Here is a 20,449-nt window from a genome sequence, read left to right on the forward strand (position 1 = left end):
ACATTGTTTGGAGTCATTTATGAATATTGATAAGTGTTGTGTATTTACTATTGATTCATTCATGCACAATTACCACCTATTATCAAGAAAACATAACATGTGGTATTCATCAAATAACACACTTATAATTGGAGTGACAAATCTATTTGAAAATTTTGTGTTTTCTAAGTGGTCTGGCTGATAAGCTGATTTTAAATTCATCATCATTTTGATGCGATTTCTTAAGAAAAACTGTAGGACTGAATTAATGGGTAATGATATTTTGGAAATTGTTTTTTTCATTTTTTTTCGTGATAGGTTTGTTTGTTATTCTGTATAAATTACTTTTTAGAATGCTATATATATATTTTTGTTTTATGGGTGAAGCAAACCCCTTTAAAAACTTAGCTCATATTGTCAATTAATAAATTAGTTGATTAAATTCTTGGTGTACTTTGATATGCTGAATCTGTCCAAATCAGGGTCCAAAAATTGAATATATGGGGTTCTTTGATATGCTGAATCTAACCTTGAATTTAGATTTTGGATTTTCAGGACCTGTTATCAAATTGATCCACATTGAGCTCCAATGGATTCAAAATTAAATTTTGTTTGATTTAATTAAACATTTGATTCTTGGGGTTCTATGATATGCTGAATCTAACCGTGTATTTAGATTTTGGATATTGGACCAAAATACGTAAGTCCAATTTCAAATTTTTCAATTCTTTGACCACATTTATTCTGTGTAAGAAATCTATGATGTGTCAAATATTTAATCACAATCCAAATTCAGAGCTGTATCAAGCTTGAATGTAGTGTTCATACTTGCCCTAACTGTTCAGGGTTCGACTTCTGCGGTCGTATCAAGATGCGCCCAGCGGAGCATTTTATTAAAATAGTGTTATTTTTCGAAAAATTATTGAATGAAAATTTGTGTTTTTACATGAAAAATGCAAATTTGAAACTGAAATACCTCGAAGATTAAGTCATGAAGGTATATTTTTCGTTGCATATTTTGATTAGACAAATCTAAATTGAACAAGTGTCAAAATGTTAAGGAAAAATCAACGAGAGATATTTTCTGATCGTAAGTCCTTGAGATCATATAAGAGAAAAAAAATGACGAGAGCATTGTGGGCTAATCTATGACTTTGAAACACAACACAGACTTAACGTAAGAATGAAAGATCATTGGTTTAATGTTAATGATCATAATAACAATAAATTTCTCTATTAAATTTTTAACCAGTCTCACAATTTCATTGTTTCTTTGAAAGTCTGGATTATAGAGAAAATATATTATTTAACAAATAACCCCACATTGAGTTCACTATATTGCTTTCATACTAGAAGATTTTTGAAACGGAGAATTAGGAATTTACGGATGCAACAATAAAATTGATGGTGTGGGTATTCTATTTGGTCCTAGGTATATCCTATGTGATAACAATAAATTATAATTATTTAATACTTTTGTTCGACGCAAGAGAATTCATAGACATGGAAATTATACACCAACCACAGTTCACAACGTGTTTATAGTCAAAAAGCAAAAAATACTTCCCTTATTAGTTCAAATTCTGCTAAGTACAGAATGGTTGTAATAACTATGGACTTTGCTCACCACAAGCTATTCAAACCCGTATCAACTACTTCAATAGATAAGGAAAACGTAGTTTTTTTTTAAATTCGTCAATAAGGATGTCGATGCTATAACTATTAGCGGTATTTTTCACCAAAAATCTGTACAGAAAATTATACCTAATTATTTCAAAGATAAAACTACATCTGTCATTGCTAAAACTTATTGTATTTAAAAATTGGAACCAAAAGAATGTATTAGAGATCTTTACCTTCAAAGATGTAAATCCAAACCTTCCATCCGATTGTTCTTGTTTATGGTCCTCAAACACATATTTTTAGGACAAAATGTGTTGTTGTTCCGGCAGATAAAGCCTTTTACATGCAAAATCATAAATTGAAATGTCTAAGCAAAGGACTCTGAATTCACAGTAAAACTGAGAATCATTCACGAAAAAGGAGGTTTTAGAAAATCACAAATCCTTCCTTCTCACCTTTGGTATTAATATAAAAAAGTCGATGAAAAACACCTGTCTTTATTCTGGATGTATGACAAGAATCCTTATAAAGAACGATATATGTCTGGGTCGTCAAGCTGTTTGACTAAACATCTTTCTAAAGGTCTCATCATTCTTCTCTATACAGTGAAAGAAGACCCACAATAAAAATTGAAAAAATTTACAATTTTGTAGTGATAGGAAAACTTTTAACTTTTCTACGGTTTACACTACTTTAACCCATGCTTAAGAGAAAACTCGAATACACCGTATCATTAAACGGAGCTGTGTTTACAACTAGAGGCTCTAAAGACAATGTGTTGTTCCCGTAGGTGTTTGTGCATCTTCAATGGGCTCTCTCCAAAATTGTAGACTAAAACATATTTCATGACCTCAATCTCTTTTGTGTTGATGTTGTATAGCTGGTAATTTTCGTAACAGTTTCACCCTATCTTTCTAGTGTCCGCCCAAACACAAAACTCCATTAAGAAGACAACTAAGATTGATATAAGCACTTGTTGAATTCTGTTTGCCACAATGTGAATTTATATTGTCTAAGTTGTAATTAATTTCCTTATAAATATTGTTTACACTAAGAAGACAACTGACAATTTCATCTATAGTGCCCTATTTAGAGATATTGTCTTTCTAATAATTTTTGCTTCTTTAAAATTCTCTGTATTGATTAAAGATTCAAAATAATAGTCTATAACACTAAATATTGGTACAAAAAAAAATCGACATTTAAGAGCTATAACTCCTATAAGGCTTTAATTGACGATTTCATATATTCAATATATTTGTACATCGTGTCTTACTGATCAGTTTTACTGCTCAAAAATGTTGTCTCTCTCCATTAAAATTTTCTTTTCAAGATGAGTGACAAAATTAAAAAAAAACATGGTAAAATTCGTCATGTAACTCCTTTAATTAGTCGTCGGACAGTTTTAATGTAAATAACAGTTGATACATCTCAACATTCTAAACCATTTTGCCTCATCAGGTTTTCTGTGTACAAAGCGGTTTTCAAGATTATTGACAAAACTCGCATTTTACTCCTTTGTTCTATGTTTAGCCCAGTCGGCCATGTTGGTTGGCAAGCGGGGTCATCGGACACATCTTTTAAACTATATATCCCAATGATGATTATGGCCACATCTAACGTTAACGGATAATGTTGTACTCATATGGAGCAGAATGCATACAAAACATCTTCCAAAATACACGAATTTACATTTTTTTTATTTTGAATATGTCCTGTCACTCAATAACCAACATTTCGGTACGTGTTTGAATCAAATAAATCTAATACATCATAAGGATACTACCAAAAATGAAGGTCTGCTTCATATTTAGCTCTTTTTCTTGATATTGACAAGGATTGTAGGGTTTAATCTATAATTTCTGTTTGTAACTTAGTTTGTCTGCTTAATCGGTGTACGAGATATGAACTTAGAAAACAAAGTACTGTTGCCTATATTCATAAAAGTCCGGATTAAAAATTTATTTGTTTTATTGTGTCAATGACTTAACTAAGATTGACATTTACGGATAGATTGGGATCCAGTTTTGAAATTCTAAAGTTTTTCCAGACAACGTTTTGTTCATTGTACATTTAAATCTCTTCTTCGGCAATTTTGTGTTAACATAATATATCAATGATATGTCATTTTCTATAAATTCACTGTTTACAAATGTTGAATCATTCAAAATAATAAGGTGATTCTACCCCTAGGCATAAAAAGCCTTATCCGTATTTTGCAAAAATTTAAGTTTTCAATGCTCTATAAAAAGAAAGACTGGTAATGCCCTCTCAAAATTATGGCATTTCAACTTTTTTATTAGAGCACCACCGAGGAGTCTTGTGCAGACGAAACGGGCGTATGACATTCCAAATTATTAGCCTGGTATCTCTGATGAGTGTTTACCACTTGTTCGATGCCAGGACTGTTAAATGTTACGTCCCTGTTCGTAGCACTAGCTCATAAGTCAGCACGTCTGTGTTGACATGAAATATCATTAATACGTCATATTATGTACATTTACTGTTTATCAGTATTTCATTATTCAAAATATTTAGGTTTCTCAATGCCTAGACATAAACAGCTTTGAGCCAATGCTCCGTGTTGAAGGCCGTACCTTAACCTATAATGATTCACTTTTATAAATTGTTACTTGGATGGAGAGTTGTCTCATTGGCACTCATACCACATCTTCTTATATCTAATTAGTCGTATTTGGCATAGTTTTTTCGAAATTTTAGTGATCAATAGTCTTTACCTAACTTTTAATTTTGGCCGTCTAACTGTTTTAATTTGAGCATCACTACTGAATTTGCGTTGACGAAACGCGCCTGGTATCACTGATGAGTTCGAACTTTTTATATGCTAAAGATTCTGTATTATGACAATCTGGTCTAATTTTTACTTTCTACAGAAGAATATTCAATTAGCTTGAGTCATGTTTGAAATGAATGAAACTATGTTTTATAAAATGATACACATGAATTGCTTTGAATAGATTTGTACTTTTCATTTTGTTTCATGGTTTATCTTTGTTTTGGACTTTCCAAAGTGAATTTTATTCGTAATATTTTTATTGCTCAACTATTTCATTTTATTACGCGAACTGTACTATCTTGTAGTCTTGTTTTTTTCTATGCATTTGTGTTTTTCGTTTTTCCGTGGTTTTAATTTTTTATAGTTGGTGCATTGAGTGATGTTTTTTAAAATAACTGGAAGATCTTATGCATGGGAAGTAATGTTTAGTCATTTTATTTTTTATCTGTATCATTTTGGTTGTACTGTCGCTGTGACCTTTAATAGCAGTTATAGTTTACCCGATTATAGTTATCGTCTAATGTCATAAACATAGTGTTGGTTTTCAAAAATTCTCTTACACAGTCGTATGTTAAGAAACGGTATCGCTCACACTTGCAGCCGATATACCCTCAATACAAAAGATTATCAAAGCAGTCTTTAATAATCTTAACATACATTTAACCATATTTTTAGAATGAATACTCTTGAGTTTGTAGGTATTTACACACTTTTGTCAGCAAATGTTGATGACCACACATCCTGTATTTATGTCAAAAATTTTGCAATAATATAATACGCTTTCTAAGTAATACATTTGAAATAAACTCTTTTCATTTTCGGCGTCATTTGACAATAAATAAATGAGCGACATATAAACTGTAAACTGATGGGCACATTGATATGTCTCAAATTATTTTTCTGAAAATCAAACCTTCCATAGTTAATATCTCAATCGCAGCGACAAAAAAGATACTTAGTATAAAGTGCAATAAACATTTATTAAAAGTTGACCTCTTATGAAGTCTGTATAACAGATGATAAAATCTCGCTCAAGCAGACGAATACTTAAGATAGTGTAAAATGCTGGCGGTTAGTGAATGCAAGATCAAAGAACATCATCGGTTGATATCGATATCATGCCTCTCAAACTCTAATTAAACCTCTACACTTCCACGTAGAATCAAAAAGTGATGCTGAAAACGAAAAAGAAAATTTGGGAAAACACATCGGTATAATCGGCAATAATCAGTCGGAGCACTTGTAACTGGTTTACACATGCATGAAAACTACCATAATATAAATATAAACATAAAATACAATTAATTATAAGAGTTTTGGTCTATTACCAACTGAGTAATTTTATATTGTATATATGTTAGCCCAAATACCAGTTTTTTAAAGGCTTATTTATAATGACGTTACATTGTTGCTAGCAGTGCCAATCGTTGTTCTATCCGATCAAGGTATTTTACAAGCGACGTAGATACAAAATTACATGTTCTGAGAGAAAAAACAACTCTGTTTTCAAATACTTTCACCCGATGGTAAATTTATGTTTTTACTTGATCGCTAATGATTACACGTTGAATATTGAATTTACTATTTTCATTTTGGAGATATCAAAAGGCAGTGCCGAAAGGAAGGATAATATATAAACCTATATCTAAAAAACATCACCTCTGAAGATCAAGGAATTTTTTTACGCATCATTATCCCTTTAAGAAATACTCGATGCACTGACCAGAAATACTTAAACAAATATGATTCAAAATTAATTAAAAAATTCATTTAAAATGAAACATTGTTCTTAGTCCCGATCGCGGTTTAATTTGTAGACTTCAAAGCCTGACGCAGCTAGAATGTCTACCAAACACATTTATCATATGCAGGTATGAAGTTGAATTAATGTATATTTATTAAATAAGGTGAAAATCGTTTAACAGGAATGGAATTGCATTATATTTGATTATTGGCTGAGTCGTTTTGAATTTATTTATTGGGGATAAATTTCCTTTGGTTCAGGAAAAGAAGTTGTTTCGTTGATACCTGATTTCGTTGCCTTAACAGGTTCTACATACAAGCCTATAGGAAATTAAGATTAAAACTTTTTGAGTTACGGGACTTTATAACTAAAAAAGGGGATGGGATTTTTTTACATGTCGCGCCGTATCTCAAAAACGATTTATGATTATTGCTTAAAACTTTACACACTTCTTAATTATATTAATCTAAAGATCTGTATATTTTTTTATGATGATTCAAAATTTTATTTTAGAGTTATTGTTTTTTTTTATTAAAAAGGGGGGTTTTCACATGTCGCGCCGTATCTCAGAAACGATTTATGATTATTGCATAAAACCTCACACACAAGACGACGGGCGTATCATGCGCTCGTGGCGCAGCTGTTTATTATATTTTTAGCATTAGTCACAATTTCCATTCACCCTATTTTATAGATAAAACGTTTTTTACAGCAAGTTCTTCTCATAAAAGTGCAAAGTTATGCGATGGAAACCAGAAACAAAAAGCATCAGATGATATAGAACATGGAATTTACACTGAAGATTACACTTATCCAGAAGAAGAAACTCGTACGTTATTTTTTTATACTGCAATTGTTTTTATTGCTTGAAACTCTTTGATACGTAATTTCATTAGCAATTATCGTATAGTTTTATATCAATAGTGATTTTTTCAGAAATCGTATATTTTATAATCCTTATGTTTGCATCAAATTATTTGATATTAATTTTTCCCTCAGCTATCAATTATTAAAATCCTCCAAGGATATTGATGTCGGATTTTAAGAAGCTTCTGAAAAAGACTAAAGAAATTTATATCTTTCAAAGTTAGTGTGAAAAGATTTCTTAGGTATGTTTCTTGATACATAAAGATAATTGGAGAAAAACATATTATTATATTCAGAAGTAATTAGTCGGAGCACCTGTAACTGTAGCTGTTTACATACGTGTCGCAAGAGACACGTACCCTATTGACGCACCCGGGCTCGCTCCACTTGAAATTCATAAGATTTTCTCAGAGTTTTTTTTTTTTTTTTTCGTGACTTTCATTTTTCGTCTTAAACCGAAATATTAGATATGAACATCGGTTGCCTTAATTTACGTAGATACTGTGTATCAATCTGTTTTAGGCTTCTTATCCAGTTACAGAAATCGTCATTTGTGCCGGTTAAACCGGCCTTGCATTTTCTACAAACAAACAAGTGCACATAATAAAGTTTTGTTTTTTTCTATTTACTTTTACTTTTTTATAGTATGGATTACATTGTTGTTTTCAATTTTATAAAAGAATGTAATACGCCCATTTAAAACCATCTAAAAAGAGTAAATGATACGCCCAATTCTAGGATTAAAAACAAAATTCAAGTGCTCGCAAAGCGTTTTTGTGTTCAAAGCGGCCGACAAAGCAGCCAACAATATTGCGGTGGTATGACGTAAATACTACACGGAAGTCCTTAAGAATAAAATTCTACATTCAACTACAGTCAAGGCCGTGTACGCTCCACAGAGAGTCAAATAGAAATAATAAATAATCGTGTCACTACCTTGGCTCAGTTGAAGGCCTCCTCTGAATATTTGGAGGTCCCCACTATGTGTTGGTTATCTAACTACACAAAACAGCCGCAAAATATCGTTTCATTTAGGCCTCTAGTAAGTGTTCTACTACTAATCGTTCAGTGCTTTTAACTAGCTCCGTAACAACTATCAAAGGATTTATCATTAACTTTTGTAGTAAAACAAATGACAAATAGTGGAATTAATCTTTTTTGGGAGTGTAAGAAATTTTTTAAATGTTTTAGATAAATTACGTGCTTTTGATGGTCCTTTTGATTTGGTTGACAGTTTTTATACTACACTTCCATACATTCTGATCACAAATTACCACAAATTACTTAAAACCTTTACTAAATGTTTCCATAGATACAAAGATTTTGTTTGGAAGTTACGCTGTACCTGTAGAAAACGTATTTCAAACGGAATAGCACTTTCTAATTTTCACGGTGACGTTATTTACCGAGCCCAGAAATTTAGATACGAACCGGGTGAACTTATCTATTCTTGAAATAAACTTACTCTTAAAGGTTACGAATTCAAAACTGTAATTAGATCTTTGAATATTGTATTTATTTATGCAATTAGTAATGCTGTTATGAGTGAATAAATACCTTACTAAATATTATTGTAGACACATATTCACATTCACGGTACTACAATCTGTCGATACCTATATTTTGGCAGTGCACAAGGTCGTGTATTTCTCTGATTGTTAATGACGTTTTTATCCTAAATCCATTGGATTACAGATGTATACTGATTGATATTTTAGTCTTAAATACCTAGTTTTTTATTAGTTGTTGTTTGCCTGAGCTAGCTGTCAGTACCTGCCACATCCGGTCTGTGTGTTTATGAGATGTTTTTCTGCTCTGTATCGACCGGAGTTGAGCCCTTTCAACTGATTTTCATATTTTGTTCTTATTTTATACTGTTACACTACTGTCCCAGGTTAGGGGAGGGTTTGTGCCTTCAAACTTGTTTAACCAGCCATATTATATTGTTTTGTTATAAATTAGGCCGTTAGTTTTCTCTGAATTGTTTCGCATATTTCATGTCGGAGCCTTTTATAGCCGTTTCTACGGTATGGGTTTTTCTCATTGTTGAAGGCCATACGGTAGCATATAATTGGTTACATCCACTTCAATTGATCTTTCAAATTGGTTGATAGTTGTCTCATTGGCAATCATACCACATCTCGTTTTTTTATATATATTATATTCAAAACGGACTGATTTGTATTCCTTGTAGCGTTTTACCAATTTCGAAATATTTCTTGCTCTTTTTTTTAAACTGGTACTTGTCTCCATTCAAGACTTGTTTTTGGCATAAGTGTTCTTTATTTTGTCAACAAATTCTTTGTTACTAATTAGTTTTGAATTTCAAATATTTTTTTTTAGTTTAACTTTTAATACTTAGGTTGCAACTCCCACGAGGATAGTTGTACGTCAACGGGTGTCGCTGTTCTGTTCAGACATATTTGGATTTTAAGCTCTCAAATGATTTGTATTTTTGACCTTTCAACTTCTGCGTAGATATTACACATTAAAATGGTATTTTACTTAGAAGTACATGTCTTTTAGCAAAGAATAAGTATCCCGATCAAGTTTTCGTTTGCTACATTTTGCCATGTGGTTGGTAAAAAGTAGAATAACAAAAATACCGAACCCCGAGGAAAAATTCAAAACGGAAAGTCCCTAATCAAATGGCAAAATCAAAAGCTTAAATACATCGAATGGATAACAACTGTCATATTCCTGACTTGGTACAGGCATTTTCTTATGTAGAAAATGGTGAATTAAACCTGGTTTTATAGCTTGCTAAACCTCTCACTTGTATGACAGTCGCATAAAATTCCATTACTAGTATATTGATAACAATGTGTGAACAAAACAAACAGACATATTAGGTTAAAATGTCAAAAATAGGGGTACAGCAGTCAACATTGTGTTATAATCTTAATCACTATAAAAACAAACAAATATGTCAACAAAGAAAAACAAAAAGGCATATAGACAAATCAATAATCTATAGTCAACCAGAATCGGTACTGAGTGTGATGGGTCAGTACCGATGCTGGCTGATTATAGATTATTGATCTTATCATTACCGCAAATACTTTGGTCCTGATATGGTTCTGCTCTGTAAGTTTTCAAAGCCACGAATACTGTTATTGCATTAACTCAAATCATTACAAAAACATAAACAAATAAGATATATAGATATTTCTTCGAACAGATTGGAGCGGTTGCATTTGTGTTTAAGGGCATACGATACAGTTTTGATCCCGTAATGAAATTTTGATGAAAATTTGCATATAGGCTATTTTTTACCTGATTAAATCAAATATGCAATAAAAAATATACCATCATGTGCTACTTTTTGAGTAAATTGAGGTTGAAATTTCAGATATTTCCTCAAAATTCGGATTTTTCCTTTCGACAGAAATACATAACTTTTTTGTTCTAAAAGATAAACATAAGCTGTTTTTTGTTAAATTATTTGTAATTTCTGTTTTATATAAATGTTCTATAAATTTGTACATTTTATTTTTACAAATAACTCATATTTATCAAATGTTCATGAATGCAGAAAAAAAAAACGTAATTTTTTGCTGTATATTTATCAAATTTAAAATAATTGCACTATTGACTTTTTCATGAAAATTGGTACACATAATCTTCATACGTAATCAAACCAAATGTCATTTTAAAAAAGAAGGGTCCATGAACTCGTTTTCAAGTTAAATCAGTTTGAATGATAAAAATCAGTCGAAAACTGCATCTTTTCCCGATAAGTCACAGTTTGACGTCGCGAAAATAACAATTTACGTTAGCAACGTCATTACTTCCCCTGTAACTGTATCGTATGCCCTTAATATGTCTAATTTTTGAAGGGTCCACTTTTAAATAAGATATTGGAATAAGGCTGAAATTTTGAATAAAAACTTACAGAGAACAGTATCAAACCAATACTGATTATAGGGTGAATATGAGAATATAGCCTGTACTGGAAACCGTATACTTAATTTGCAAGGAAATTTAAAGGCAATATATGTAACTAAACGTTCAGCATAGTTTGTTCAAATGAAAAGTGTTTTCTAATGTGTATACATGAAAACATCGAAAAGAAGTTATTATTCATTAAAAGTGTCCATCTTCAAATATAGTAAGCTTTTCCTTTTTAACATCACGAACTTTAAGCCGACATCTACTTCAGGAAAGTTGACCTCAAAGTGTTTTTCTCCTTATTTCCTTTTTGTTTATAACCGCCGGACAAAGAGATAAACGCCTATTCTACCAAAGTCTGAGCGAGGCAAAATCATCCTAGAAATATTTAGTAATTTAAATGCTGATCAACATGACAGTTCAAAGCGTGTAAAAATGTGGTTACTTTCTCCAGATAGCTGGTTAGTCATCATTGAGGAATTTGAATCGTGTGCGTGCAACTGAGGTAAACTATGGTTTTCGACTGATCTCAAAATATTAAACAGATACTCGTTATCTAGAACACCAAGACAGATACTTCATATATATGTAAAATCAGGAAAAAATAGATAGATGAGGATAAGGATATATTCCTTGACAATTGGCAAATAGATGGGATTTATTGTGATAAAGTCCGACAATGGTGTGAGTGCCAAACAGAAATTATAGTGCTTTAGGTATTTTAGAGCAATTTGAACATATTTATTCGTCATCATTACAAATATATCATCATACAAAAATACACTGAAATAATAGGATTCGGAAACAAGCTGTACATAGCTTATATCAATCCGTTTCCTTGAAATACCAACTCCAATTAACGATTTCATAACAAAGAAAGAAGGAGGAAAACAATTATAATTTGAAAATAATGAAAATACAACAAAAGAAGAAAAGAAATAAAAAAAAATAGGAAAAATTAAAATACACTTAAATCACCACGCTTGTTCAGATGAAATGCAACTTTGACAAAATAGTGAATAACAGTTTAACTTGTAAATCTCTTGCACTTTAGTAACAATTTTTGTACTTTTTCAAAAATTTCCTTGTTCTGGTCTAAAGTTTGTGAACCAAATAAAAGTAGGTTTGTGTTCATCATCAGTATGACTGGATAATTAATTGAGAAAATAATGTCATTACGCAATGCGTCATATTTTTTAGAATGCAATGGAAAATGAGCTGTAGACTCGATTAGACCACACGAGCAGTTTGGAGAATCTACTAGATTTTTGTCTGAACAAATGTTCATTTAAAGAACTACTATTCATCCTTAACCTTGCACGTAATATTTGACCCATTCTTGTACCAGTATATTAAAAATTTGACATTTATTATTTGGGTTTTTATACGACTTTTAAAAATACTTAAAGACGTAGAACTTCTCTTTTTATTTGGTAACTTATTCCACAATTTAATAGACGAAGGAAGGAAATAAACGGAGTAGAGGTTAGTTCTTCTATGTATTTCCTAAAGTGAACATATTGAGTATAAACGCATCTTCCTAAGGATATTTATTCTATTGTATGCTCGTTTAACTATATATTCAATATGATTATTCCGTAACCAATTATTTGAAAAATTATACCTAAGTGTTTATGAGTAGCAACCACTTGAAGATCATTGTCCTATTTTTTTAAGATCGGATGACTAGGTTTTATTGATTTTCATGAAATAATTATAGTTTCTGTTTTTTTGTGAATTAAAGTTTACAAGCCACTTAGAGAACCACATATAAATTATTTTCAGATCTGTATTCAGAATGTCAGCACGATTTTCAGGGGTGTCTACTGTTAAATAAATAATTGTGTCGTCTGCAAATAATTTGATAGTTGCTTTAATATCAGTTACCATGTTGTTGATAAAGATTAGAAAAAGTAGCAGACCTAAAATTGAGCCCTGCGGGACACCTGCATCTATCTGTCTCCATGTTGAATCGTTCCTTTTTGGGACCACCCGTTGACTCCTTCCAGATAGATAATTACAAAACCAATTGAGTAAATTTCCAGAAATTCAATATTGTTTAAGTTTGGATAATAGTCCTTTATGCCATACCTGATCAAAAGCTTTGCTGATGTCACAGAAAAACACCTTAATTTCCTTTCCGTTATCTAAAGCCCTACCAAAGTTGTTAGAAATGTCAATTAGTTGATTTATGGCAAATCCTCTTTGGTAAATCCTGAATGATTACGGGTGATGATCCTATTTTCAATTAGAAAGTTTTGTACATGTTTATAGACCCATCGCTCCATACACTTTGATAAGATACTTAGCAAAGAGATTGGTCTGTAATTTATTTACCTCATTACAGTTGTTACTCTTAAAAACTGGAGTTACATTTGCCTTTTTTCAATCTGCGGGAAATATAGCTTTAGATAAAGATAGATTTAATAGTTTACAAAGTGGGAATTTTAGCTGTGTTGAAGCCTATTTTAATAATATTGGGTTTATCAAGTCTGGGCCTGAGGCCTTATTAGGATTTAAAATCTTTAGAACATCTTCGACTTCACTATCTCTAAGTGTTATGTCACTTAGTGTACAGTCTGGAACGGTTAAGTCAGGAAGAACGGCTTCGGTATCATCTAAGTCTGTCTGCATCGCAAAAAAGTTTTTAAACTCGTTTGCTTTATCAATATCATTTAATATCAAATTATCTACCTTAAACATGTTAAACAGGGGAGGTATACCCAAGTGTGCAGGTTTAATACCAGAAATTTGGTTACAGGTTTTCCACCAAGTTCTTGTTGATAGGTTACTATTTGACAATTTTTGAACAAAATTATTTTGATACTGTTCGCGAGCTTGTCTTATTGTAATGGTCACTTTATTTCTATTTTGTCTAAATTTGTTCCAATCCGCGGGTCGATTAAACCGTTTTGCTTTCGAGTGTATACGGTTTTTTTTCTTATTTTTCTTTCTTATGAGTTTTCTTACATCGTTATTTAACCAAACAGGGTCAGTTTTCTTAATAGTTACGATCCTATTGGGAATGGAAATTTCAGCTGCATCTAGGATACGATTTGAAATTTCTGAATTAGTTTTATCAACATCGTTTAGAGCAAATATATTATCCCATTTGGTCCACATTACATTAAAGTTCGATATCACACATCCTCCAGAGTAGGGAAACTGTTTAGATGATCATAGTTTTAAGATTCTAGGCGAGCTAAAAAAAAAAATGTCCACCATTGTACAGAACATGCGCACTTTTACGTTCATTAATACAAAGTTCTCATTTTTTTACAGAAACACCTGACCGAACACCCCTGCAGTCATCAATTCCATCACCTGATAAACCAACAATTAACGTTCGTCAAAAACTTGGTGACACTGATGTAAAAAGACAACGTCAGCCTTCACCAGTCCTTGAAAGTGAAAGTGATGATAGTGATGATGAAGAAGGTAAACATCATGCAGGATAATGTATTTTCCTTATGTCTTAGAACTTAAGAAAACTAATTATAAAGTCAACTATTGGCAATCTGTGTACTTTTAAACATAGAATCTTAGCTGATGTTAGTGCAAATATGTAATTCCATGTAAATAACAGAAAAACAGAACTATTTCAATCACATTCTGTCCATGCAGAGTAATATCAGGCGCATCCACATTGCAAATCAATATAAAAAAGGAGATGTGGTTAGATTGCCATGGCGACAACTATTCACCAGAGTTCAAATGAGGAAGATATAGGCAATTATAAGTCTCTGCACGGTCTTCAACATTGAGAATATCTCATATAGTCAGCTATAAAGCTATGAAATTAAGCTTGTTTTTGCATGTGAGATATTAACATAGTTGTTTAAGATTCGTTTGTTCTTGCAAATAGTTATATTTAACCTTTATCAATTTCAGTTTGTGATTTTACACCTCCAATTCCGGCTCGTTCAACAGGTTATAACGCTGATGGACTCTCAAAACGTAATACCAAAGATATAAGTTATGATAGTAATGATTTGGGTAAGTATACTGAAAAATATTATTAATGTATAATTGTAATCCTATGTCATTAACAATAATTATTATTTCAAGCGGGAACTTTTGATAAAATACAGACTACATTATAGACATATATGCACTTTTAACCCCAAAACTGCATCGACTGTATGTCATATTAGTGCGTTCTATCCCAAAACTTTTTTTTATTTCATTGTTGATGTTCCAATGACTTATAAATTTATAAAACAATTGTGATCATTACTGGCTTAAGTGCATACGATACAGTTTTGATCCCACGGTGAATTTTTTACGAAAGTTTGCATACAAGCTATTTTTACCTAGTAAATTCAAATACGTAATAAAAAATTTACTTCCATGTTCTACTTTTAGAGATAAATGGGGTAGAAATTTTGGACATTTACTGGAAATTTCGGTTCCTTGAATATTTCTATCCTTTGGAAAGACATACCAAACTTTTTTGTTTTAAAAGATAAAATCAAGCGGATGTTTGTAAAAACATTTCTAATATCTTCTCTACATAATTTGGCTTTGAATTTGTGTAACAACTTTTTAGAAATAATTCATTTTTTTACACTTTCCTGATTTTAGTCTAAAAACGGCATTTCTTTCTGTATATCTATCTAATTTAAAAAAAATTACATGGGTGAAATTTTTATAAAAATTGGCACAAATAATCCTCACACATAATCAAGCCAATGTCATTTTTAAAAAGAGGGGTCCATGAACTCGTTTTCGAGTTAAATCAGTCTGAATGATAAAGATCAATCGAAAACGTCGCGAAAAATAACATTTTACGTTAGCGACGTTATTAACTCCCCTGTAACTATATCGTATTCCCTTTAAAGACATACATATACCAAACTAATTCCATTTACAGCAAAAGTTCATTAACATTAACTGTTGGTGTAATTCGGCTTCACTGTTATTACTTATTTTTTCTGTAATATTTTATAGATTGAGCTGTCTGTACATTTATTTATGATGGTGGCATGATATTTGTTAGCAAATATCTTGAATGTTTTATTCCTATTTATTACGAACGGTGTTGTGTCTAATGCAGTGTTTTGCTTTAAATTATTATGTTAGTATTTCTTAACATTTCACTTATGTTTCGTTAGCACTGTTCCATATCTCGAAATTCAAATTTAGTTTCATATGAATAATATAATAAGTTAAATGTAACAGTTGTTCACCATTTTTATTGTATAGCTGTTCATGTTCATGAAGTGAAAGTTGAAATAAGTGAAACGAGTTCATTCGCAGCAGAAAACGAAGGCTACGTTCCAGAAGAAGAAAGTTGTAAGTTAATCATACAATTTCGGGAGAAAATACTAATAATAACTCTCAAGTAATAACTACACATTATTGCAAACATAAGGTCAATGAATTGTACTTTTTTTAATATAATGTAGGTAAGAGAAAAAAAATTAGCATACAATATACAAAAATAAAAAACGAAACTATAATATTAATATGTAATAATTGATTAACAACTTAAGAAGTTTATTTCCAGTCATATATTTGTCTAGAACTATCGAATATAGGGTAAAAAGTGTCAAGTTATTTTATTTTACATCAATAATCTGACCGTCTGAAAACTTGGTAATATAAAATTGTATATTTCATGCATAATGATTATATTTCTGTTGTCGACCTAGTTGCATAGTAGGCATAGTAGACGAAAATGATTGTGCTTACTTATCATTTTATTAGATATATATTTTACATCCAAAGTCATAAGCTTTATAAATACAAAGTGATTGTTTGATTTCAAATGAGATAACTATCAACAAGAGAACAAATGATGTTAATCTAAGCAACTAAAAGCCACCGTAAGGTCTTCAACGACGAGCAAACACATACCAAATAGTAAGCTTTTAAAGTCCCTGACATGATATAATATAAAACAATTTAAACGAAAAAATCAACGGCTGGATTTATGCTGAAACAGTAAAGAAAACCTAATACTATCAGTATGTAACAGAGGTAAACCAAAAACAACCACTGTAAGACAGGCTTCTTACTTTGGTCATACACACACGGAATGTGGCGAGGTTAAAAGTCATTAATCGATTGAGAGGAAACAAATCCGGGTTACAAAATAAAACCGAGGGAAACACATCAACTATAGGAGGAAAACAACGGAACAACAGAAATATGTTCTGACAGTGGGAAACAGCACAGGATAAGAACAAACTGCTAAAATCAGTTGGCAGGGGCTTTACTCATCAGGTGGGCACAAGGCACAAAACAAACAACCAACAAAAAGTCAAAAGAAAACAAAAGACACGAAATATCAATCAGCACACATCCAAAGAACTTAGTGTAAATACATTATAAACGGTCTGGGTAAAGTTTGTCCTTGTGCAATGAAAAATAGAAGTGTCAACAGGATGTGGGATTCTTAAGGTTAAGCAATATATATTTAGTAATGTTTTAACACGATATAAGTACAAATAAAGACAATATTCTAAGATCGTTTTACAATGTTAAATTGATAACCTTTAAGAATAAGTTTATTCAAATGTTCAAATTTACATGGATCGTATCTTACTTTACAGGCTATATAAAAAAACATCATCGTAAAAATTATGATGTAATATCCCGTTTGTAATATGTTTTATACAGGTACAAATGTACAGCCAAACTTCAAAATCAAATCTTTTTATCTATGAAATAATTTAATAAAGATTAAAGTAATTTGTGAAAACGTAATCCGTGACTTAATAATTTACCAGTACTACATCACCGTAAAAACTAGGATGTAATATCCCGTTTGTAAAAAGGTTTCTACAGTAACAGATGCGTGCGGTCCTAACCTGTACAAAAGTTAACTTGGAGCAGACTTGTTGGCTGCTTTCTAAGTTAACTTGAGAAATTTTAAGCAGACAAGCAAGTTAACTTCGTCGTTGGTAGACCAGACCTACGGTCTGCTTTTTTAGGACTGCTGTGCACAGACCATTCAAACTGTCCAAAAAAATCTGTGCAACTATGAAATAATTAGCATGCTTAAATGAATATCTGTAAATTTTTCTTTGTTATATTGTTCATATATGTAAGAGGAATCTTACATCCAAATCGTTATTTGGTATATCTTGTTTATGCGTTCTTGACCATTAACAGCTGTTACAAGGTGATTTTTTTCTTTTTAGTACTGACTAGACGCTTACCTCCTCCAATACCCACTGAACATGACGATTGTAATAACACTGGTAAGGAGTTTCATAACATCAACAGATAGATGTTTAAAAATGAAAAAAAATATATAGTGGTACATTATATGATTGTGGTAACATATTTCTTTACGATATGTACACTTTACCATACGTTCAAAATTAAGCATATGGTTAGTCAATGTTTGTTTAATCTAAAATTGTTTAATGTATATATGTACAAGTATTTTCTAATCACAAAAGGTTCATTCGGTATTTAATATAGATCTATAGCTTGTTAATTTGTTTTATTCCTAATAACCTGATTTAAAAAATATTTTAGTAAGAACTAGACGTTTACCTCCTCCTGTACCGGAAGCACAAAATGATTGCATCGAAAATGGTAAGAATTAAAACCTCTAGCTAGAATGATGCAATACAAAAATGCGATTGGAACAATATATAAATATCTCTTCCAAATCTGATTAACAAATTCCATATCCAAAAATACCTTGGATGGAAGCAACTGTGAGTCACAATACGGACGGAATGGAGTCCAGCACTCATCGTTTTTGGTATATAATTAAAAACAAAATATGTCCTTTGAACCTGCATACAATCCAACATGACCACCAAGGCTAAAATAGAACTTAAAACAATCATTTTATAAATAGGCAAAGAAAGTGACAATCTGACAGGGGACAGAAATGATAAATTGTCAGACCTATCTACTGACCATTTTAACCAAAACTGTCAGACGACTGTTTATTGGAGTTATTGTCCTTACATGACGATTTTTTTTCAATTTTTTGCAATTTTTACTATCAATTTTTTTAAATTATAAAAGACAGAGTGAAGCTATGAATAGCACAACTAATGAGCGGGACAAGGTTTATAATAATAAGTCAAATGAACAAAATCATAACTCGACTCCTCAATATAAGAATCAACGCCTAAAATGACGGTTATACCAAATGTTGTGCAAATTTGGCTATAACCTTGCAAATCATAATATATATAAAAAGAAACTGTAGCAAAATTGTCTTCCATAAAGATCTGAGAATAAGTCAACGTGGTCAAAATCGTCAGATGACTCCTTATATGAGGTATTGCGCTTGAACGAGGATTTTCTGTGGGGATTTTTTTTTTTTGCAGACACTATAGTAGATAAGACTAGACCTATGGATTAGTTAAGATGTCCTCAATCGTCAGTTTACAACTTATAGGAGCTAATGGCCTTGAATAAGATTATATACAATTTTTTTGTGTCTTATCGTTATCTCCACTTGATAGTAAGAAACCACATTGGAAAAATGATCAACATGACAAAATCTACAAATCAGAAAAATGTCAGAAATCTTTAGTTATTGCTTGTGAATGATATTGTGTGTGTTTATTGTGGAAACTTTAGTAGATAGAGAGAAACTTTAAAATGCAAAAAATATCATCAAGACAATGGCAACATATGATTCATCATGGCTGAAATCGTAAGTTGAAATGAATAAAGATTTCACACCTGTTTGTGCATTTGCAGAAACTATAAGTTATGAAGCGTTTGTTTAAAACAAAAATGTGCAGCAAAATTAGCTCTACAATTAAGTCAACATTGTCTAAAATGTTAGTTGACTCCTTTTTAAGAGTTTATGCCTGTGAACATGATGAATGTAAATTTTTATTCATTTTTTGTTTGTTTTTAAGACGGAGAGATATTGTAAAACGCAAAAATAATCAGCAACATAAGATAACAAATAAATGAAAATAAATCTAATTGCCAGTCGACTCATTAAAGGACTTAAATGATGATTTTTAACAATTTTAATGTTTTACTTAACATCGGAAAAAACTATATTAAATCAACTCGAACTTTGAAACGCAAAATTATCAGAAGCACCAATTCTACAGATAAGTCAACTGATTGAAATCGGCAGTCGACCAATTTGTTGTATTTTCTTAAAAATATAATGGATAGACATAAACACGGTCCAACAAAAATTATCAGCAATACATGATTTTGGTCCATACAGATTCCATTCAGCACACTATTTCATTGTATCAGTTTTATGAGCGAAACAGACTCCACAAAGCCTCTAGGTTACTTTGTCGCACTTAAAAACTGATTCTAAATCTGTTGCAGTAACTCAAGTAGCATGTTATGATAAAATTAACGTAATTCAATGAAATTTCTTCTTAAAGTATACTGACTTAATTGAAGTTTGTCAATTCTCTTCAAAAGGCATTCATACATATGCTATCAGAACTGCGATGTGTTTTCAGAAATAAAAAAAATAGCATTTGATGTTTTTATTAAGCCTTTTCATAATTCATCCCAACAAAATAAGAAAAAGAAAAATCATTATTTTTTTTTCGGTTGTATTAAAACATCCGGTTTTATCACTGTAT

At 31.2% G+C, this 20,449-nt stretch overlaps 1 protein-coding gene across 4 annotated transcripts in view; it reads left to right on the forward strand.

Moving 5' to 3' along the window:
- LOC127714158 (uncharacterized) overlaps nucleotides 1-20,449 on the forward strand; it is a 36,672-nt gene that overhangs the window by 7,204 nt on the left and 9,019 nt on the right. For 3 of the 4 annotated variants that reach the window (XM_052220175.1, XM_052220178.1, XM_052220177.1), the window contains exons 3-8: nucleotides 6,856-6,972; nucleotides 14,184-14,339; nucleotides 14,793-14,897; nucleotides 16,107-16,196; nucleotides 18,050-18,109; nucleotides 18,393-18,452. In XM_052220175.1, coding sequence (XP_052076135.1) covers nucleotides 6,856-6,972; nucleotides 14,184-14,339; nucleotides 14,793-14,897; nucleotides 16,107-16,196; nucleotides 18,050-18,109; nucleotides 18,393-18,452 — 588 coding nt within the window. The remainder of the gene's footprint in view (nucleotides 1-6,855; nucleotides 6,973-14,183; nucleotides 14,340-14,792; nucleotides 14,898-16,106; nucleotides 16,197-18,049; nucleotides 18,110-18,392; nucleotides 18,453-20,449) is intronic. The other variant, XM_052220176.1, reaches the window with a different exon arrangement.

The sequence above is a fragment of the Mytilus californianus genome, unplaced genomic scaffold (assembly GCF_021869535.1).
Source record: "Mytilus californianus isolate M0D057914Y unplaced genomic scaffold, xbMytCali1.0.p SCAF_9, whole genome shotgun sequence".
NCBI lineage: Eukaryota > Metazoa > Mollusca > Bivalvia > Mytilida > Mytilidae > Mytilus > Mytilus californianus.